Source organism: Dreissena polymorpha, chromosome 6 (assembly GCF_020536995.1).
Source record: "Dreissena polymorpha isolate Duluth1 chromosome 6, UMN_Dpol_1.0, whole genome shotgun sequence".
NCBI classification, from domain to species: domain Eukaryota; kingdom Metazoa; phylum Mollusca; class Bivalvia; order Myida; family Dreissenidae; genus Dreissena; species Dreissena polymorpha.
The window spans coordinates 23,040,786-23,047,252 of record NC_068360.1 but is presented as its reverse complement, the minus strand read 5'-3'; the positions used below and the strand labels follow the sequence as shown (position 1 = coordinate 23,047,252).

General features: G+C 34.1%; 1 protein-coding gene across 1 annotated transcript; it reads right to left on the bottom strand.

The window, feature by feature from the left end:
* Positions 1-1,406: 1,406 nt before the first annotated feature.
* LOC127836063 (5-hydroxytryptamine receptor 1D-like) lies at positions 1,407-3,585 on the bottom strand. Its single transcript, XM_052362486.1, has 2 exons — positions 3,527-3,585; positions 1,407-3,378 (listed from the first exon to the last, which is right to left on the bottom strand). The coding sequence occupies exon 2, from the start codon at positions 3,313-3,315 to the stop codon at positions 2,215-2,217; it is 1,101 nt and encodes a 366-aa protein (XP_052218446.1). The 5' UTR covers positions 3,316-3,378; positions 3,527-3,585; the 3' UTR covers positions 1,407-2,214.
* Between the last annotated feature and the right edge of the window lie 2,882 nt (positions 3,586-6,467).

Sequence of the window (6,467 nt, the reverse complement as noted above, 5' to 3'; positions counted from 1 at the left end):
AATATTAAAAGAACAGGTATTTGAGTAGAACATACCTGGGGTTATAATCATACATTCATATAAAATTTGTAGTATTTAACATGACAATAACTATATCAACAAAACTAATTTGCACGTGCATATTTTTAAGCTTTAGTTGTACGTATGTTTATCTTTTATCTGTAATATATTACATATTTGAAAGGTTTTTAAATGCTGAATTACATTGTGTAAATAACATAATGCAGACTGAACAAAACTGGGTGATACACAATATTATATAGTATCTGTATAACGTGTTATGATAAGTGATGTTCTCATGGGAGATGTATACACGCATCTTTACACGGGACCAGTCTCTTTATTCATCATCTGTTGAAATTGTTGTTTTACATATTTCAAAATTGTGTTTCATTCTATTACGAGTCCAAAAGTTGAAGGGTATTTTTTATTCGTTTTTGGGGTCGTTATTCCAAGTATAAGATCCTGCCTTGTTACTGAATAGATATGCTTAATTGTATTCTACGAATAGTGTCAACAACACATTTAATAAATGTCTTGGGAATACGGTCATTATAAGAAAAAGATCATACTATTTTCGTTATTTACAAAATGTACATATATAATTGGCAACAAAGTTCATTTTGAACATACGAGATTTTGTACGCTTTTTCATTCAATATTAAACAAAACTGAATTCCATTTTGTTTGACAAGCTGAAAAGTTACTGTTTTGGATTAATATTTTATAAATATGTCTGTCTTCTTTTGGGCTGGTTACTATTTTCTTTATGTATATTGGTAATATAGGCCCTTGAGTTTTATTTTAAAAATTTGGCATGTCTTAAAAAGTTTTAATATATAAACGCATTATGCTGATTAATCCGTTGTGCCAGGGGCGCCTCTTGAATCGGGGCGTCACCTGTATTCCGCTCGAAGCTCCACTAAGACCTCTCTTGGGGCGGAGAGCACATGATCAAGGCTTAAGTTCAGTCTTCAAATTATTACAATCAATAAAACATATAACAATATTTCAATCGTGTAGTATTCGTATAGCCATTATATAACTATATTCCTAACCATTAGATAACTACTGAACATTTACAATAATGTATGGAGGTAAAACATAAGAAATAAAACATAATCCAAAGAAATACATACCAAAGCATTCCTCATTACTTAATAAAGGTGACCACATATTCAGTCTAACTACTATATAAATGAAACATGTAAGACATATCGGTAAAATATTATATTTCATGGCTTTTTTTACCGTTCGACTTCTTAACTACCCATCTGACGAGCCACAGATGAATCTCTCTATCAGAGCACATTAAGTTCTAATTGGCCACCGTGCACTGGTCAATATTGGACCAAAATTATATCTTTAGCGAATACCCGAGTAGCCCGGGTAAATTTGACCTCTTTTGCTCAAAAATAAAATCAATGTTTCTTCCCTGAAAGGTCAAAGGGAAAGGTACAACCCAGCACTCTACGAAGAGGCTGATGGACCTGTAGATAAACTTCGAAAAATCCACGTTTGTTGACTATGTTATAACTACCACGCTAATTGGTTACTGTGGTGTATTCCTACACGATAAAATGGTGGCCAGTTACCTCATTACTAGACTGATAATGATATCCGGTTGAAATACTATACTGATACATATTAATATCGTCAAAATATGTATTTCAAAAGCGTTTTAAGAAATGGTACTTTAATTCATTACAAAGGATTTTTTTCTAAGATTTCGCAAATGAGCAAACGAACTAAGTAATTATATACACACTTTGATGTTAACGCAACGGTAAAAAGCAGTAGCTTCATTTGAAAAGTGCTAATGTATTGTGCGTTGATCATTTGTTCCGATGAGTACGCGCACACTATGCCATCCATTTACTACGTCACGTCGTTTGCATGGAAAGCGTTTGTGTATATTTTTTTGTATAAAACTTCGTAGCGCTAAGAACATTGAGATATTTTAAAAAGGACATGGGGAAAACACTATGTTTGCGTTATGATACACTTGTAAACAGTATGGTTTCAAATAATTTTAGACATGATGTAACGTTTAGACCGTTTAGAAAGTGTGTTGATATTTTACGTGTAAGTTCACGATGCACATTCTAATTTATTACAAAGTGTATTTAAGCGTTTATATACAATATTATTGATAAACATGTAGGGATAATAGTATTTTACATATATAGATTTCAAAATACGTATGCTAAACCTTTATTTTCTTTTTAAACTTGGTAAGAAACGGCAAGTTATGCTCGTTTTAATGAACGCCCGAAATTCCGAGTTGTAGTATCCTATCAGACAAGGATTCATGGTGGAATTCAAAGCATAAGATCTGTATACAATCCTAGCCCAAATAGGCAGCTCTTTATGAAATTCAGCTACTATTGACACAACGAAGTAAGGGACAAAAGTCAAGACGGATGCCAACGTAAGAATACATGCCATCTGCGTCAGCCGTCGTTCAATTGTCGAGCTCCAGTGAAGAGTTGTTCTGAAATTAAAAGTGTTCTGTCGAATTGTTGAAGGTCTATTTCGAACAACAACGGTATTTTCATTTGGACTTTGTTTTACGGCCTTTAAAGAAATTTCCGAAACTTCGGCCGATTGGCTTTCGTCCGTTCCAATATTAATTCGCGCTGAACGACGTTTTCCAACAGAAGAAACCTTACGTATGATTAACGAATACAGAGTCAGCATGGCGATCATAATACCGAGGATCAACATAAAGTCAATAATATTAAAAGCGTTGGCGATTTTTGCGAGACGCTTTTCACTAGTTATCATACAACGGTTACCTTTAACGGTAACATTCTCGGCTACAGTAAAGTCTATGGGCACAACATCGAAAAAGACAAGTTCTCGTATTGAAAAACAGATTGAAAGTCCTGTGGTGCAAACGATGTTACACATCACTGTTTTCCTTCTTGCAAATAATGACTTCCATTTTGATGTATTGCCGAAACTGAAGTACCGATCTAGGGCTAAGATGAATAGTAACAGCATGGAATTCATAATAAAGACGTGGTTAATGAAGCCTTGAATTTTGCACGCCGCCACATTTGTGTACATCATCGAATTAACGAGCATAGCTGTTGATGCAAGCAGTAGTATGGAGCAAATCAAATCGTTTCCAGACAGTGCAGTGAGCACTAAAGTTGCAGCTGATTTATCTTTCCTTAAAACGTAAAACAGCAAGGCGACGAAATTTCCGATGATGCCAGCAGAGCAAACAATTGCCATATACACGATGATTGGTATATTTTCAACGGTATTTGAATCATTTTTTTCTCGAACCAGTGTTGTATTATCCATTTTATGTTATTGTTGTGTATTTTTCGAATACAGCGATATAAAACGATCACTGCAAATGTTGAACTAAAAATAAAACACGTAAGTCGAACAAATGCGAATAAACATAAGTCAGAAACTCACAGTAACAACAGCAACAAGTGTTCTTAATCCGAAAATAACCAAAAGAATAAATTACAATTCTTATCTAGTTAACTCATAAACGCATACTTACAGAGGTTCAGTGTCCGTCTACCGTAACAACTACTCTCGAAATAAGAAGACTTACTGTTGTGATGACTTTAATAACAATTTTAGTAGGAAGTCAACACCAAAACCATCGTTTGTAATTTAAAACTTCCGTGAAATAATGTGCACGCCCAGTTTCATAACTCTCATAATTTAAGACGCTCCTTAAGTATTATTTCTTAGTAACACGGCTGTTTATCACGGGCGTCACATCTGTTTGGCGATGCATTAATAAATATGTCAATTCTACTTCCGAGATGGCGCTAAGAACCGTTTGTTTTGAACTTTCAGTTATAGAGGGTAAGTAGAATTTATTTCCCATTACTTTTAAAAGCGGACAATTTAGTGCGATTCAATGAAGATTTATTTATCCACAAATGTACATAAACATATGATAACAACCAATTTGGAAACGTGGTGATCTTTATAAGTTGTGGCATGGTGGAGTTTTTAAAAGTAAATCGATGTATTTTGCCTGTGTGACGAAATGTTTTTCTCCCAATGAAACTGCTTACGACATCAAACCATCGAATTAAACGTGTACACATTGTTGCATGCAGAAAAAACAGTTGTTTCTTGACGATCTAATACATAATTTTGCATTCTTCCATAAGAGATGGAGCCAATGTCAAAGAGATGGCCCTAATGACAGGAGGTGGCGCCTATGTACATTTTCAACTATGTTGATTTTCGTTGCCGACCATACACTTTGTGTGTGGTATTCAGATTGAGTGTTCAATCTTTGTTTCTTAATTCGATCATAATGAAATATAATTTTAAAAGCAGTCTACATTATTATGACTTAGCATTTGTTTCAAAGAGATTTTGGAAGAATTATGTCTTTGAATATACTATACAACTGGAAAGTTACTTGAGTAATATACAAAGGTTAACGATTAAAGAGCGAACTTTCCTATTTTTTGGAGATGTTATTGGACACTATCGACATATTTAAGCCTAATTACGATTCTTTTACGTATGCCTTTTAGTAAAGTGAGCATTTTTATTAGGGTACAAAACTTATCGTTTTAAGCAGAAGTACCGTAACAACTTCAGATTATTTCGTTAAATATCTTACTGTAAAAACACATATGTTGTAGTAGAAATATTTTGAGAATGTTGCGAATTTAGTTATTGGAATTATTAAGTATTACATATTTTGAGTTTATATCGTACACTATGTTTTATTCAGGTTGCTGACTGCTTAATTGAGTTGGTGACTTATATATTTACAGATTTACATCTTGTTTTTTTATAGCTTGTGTGTTTAGTTCTTTTTAGATTTGGGTTTACGTTTACATATTTACGTTGAAGAATAAAAACAAAATCCAAAAAAGGAACATCATATGCAAATCATATGCCGATTCGTATATCGTGCAATGGCGCCACCTCCTGCCTAAGCGCCACTTCCTTGGCATTGGCTTCATCTCTTATGGAAAACTAAAAAATATCCATTAGATCCACAAGAAGCCAATGTGGTTGTGCATGCAGCAACTAGTAGATGTTAAAAGCAATCGTTTTATGTCGTTAGCAAAATTATCGGGTGGAAATTTGCTCGCCACACAGGCGAAATACATCGATTTGCTTTCAAAAACTCCACCGTTCACAACTTGTAAAGGCTCTCTCGTTTCAAAATGGCTTGTGATTGTAAGTTTATGTACATTTTTGATAAATTAATCTTCGCTGAATCGCACTATATTGCCCAATTTAAAAAATGCGAAACATCATGAAATAAACATATAAAACCTACTCACCCTGTAGAATTATCCGTGAAATCTAAAAACATCCGATCTTTAGCGCCACCTCGGAAGTAGAATTATCTCCATTATTAATGCATCGTAAAAAAGAGGTGGCGCTAATGATTAACGGTCGTGAGTAAATCTGCTCTACGTTTATCAAAATTAAGGATATTTTTCACAGTCATATCCGTTATTGTAGATAATGACAATCACATGTTGAGCCCATACGGTTATGTCTACTCGGTGTTGCATTTATTTACTTTAAACTGGATAGCAAACAAACATGCACTATGAATTGTATATGATTTGTTTTAAATATCGATAGATTTTCCTATAACTATGCCCGTCGTCAGAACCTATCAAGTCAATAAAAGCAAACGTGTTGATTATGAGTGTGGTTTCATTTGTGTTTTCATTATAAAACTTTGCCACTCAATTAGCGAATTTCTCATACAGGCAGTAGCGAAACAACAAAATGCCCGTACACAGTAAGCTGAGTACTTATTTTGAGCGGTTCGTCATGACTGTATGTGTACTATCCTCAGAATATAAGAGTAATAATGGCCTTGACAGCTGGTGAAACGTTTCTTGTATATAGAGAATACCAGGTGTGTGTTTAGCGAGGCTTAGACAACCTAAACCATAAGCCTTGGTGGTGGGATCAACTTTTTGTGCCGAGTAAATTAACGATTAAGTATATGAGACTTACCTGATATTCTATTTATCCCATCATTTCCGCATTTTTCATTACAAGTGGAGAAACATTATTGCTGAAAACAACACTCATATCAAATATCAAATGACGAATTTGTTGCAGCTTTTATATTAACAAGACGAAATATAATTGAGCAGAACACATAATGCGGTTTGTGTCTGTATATATCATGGATGCTTCGTATAGGATGCAACATATTTATAACTGGGCAGTAATAATTAACGGTGTTTCATTTTGTTATGCGGGCATGAAGGTGGGTAGTAGCGTGGCTGTGGTATTTACTTTTTCCAGACCCGGCATAAACTTAAGACGATTCTAATAAAAAATAGTGGCAATTATAGTGTCATTACTTTTGAAAAACAGCATGTTAAATCAAATCGTATTAAAATACCAAATGTGGCAATATGTGTACTCGTTTCAGATATTCGTTATTTCTAATTGATCTCTGTTTGTATTGTTGATGTTTTTTGTAG

Coding starts and splice junctions, on each gene's coding strand:
- LOC127836063 (XM_052362486.1), bottom strand. CDS start 3,315: ATGGATAATACAACACTGGTTCGAGAAAAAAATGATTCAAATACCGTT.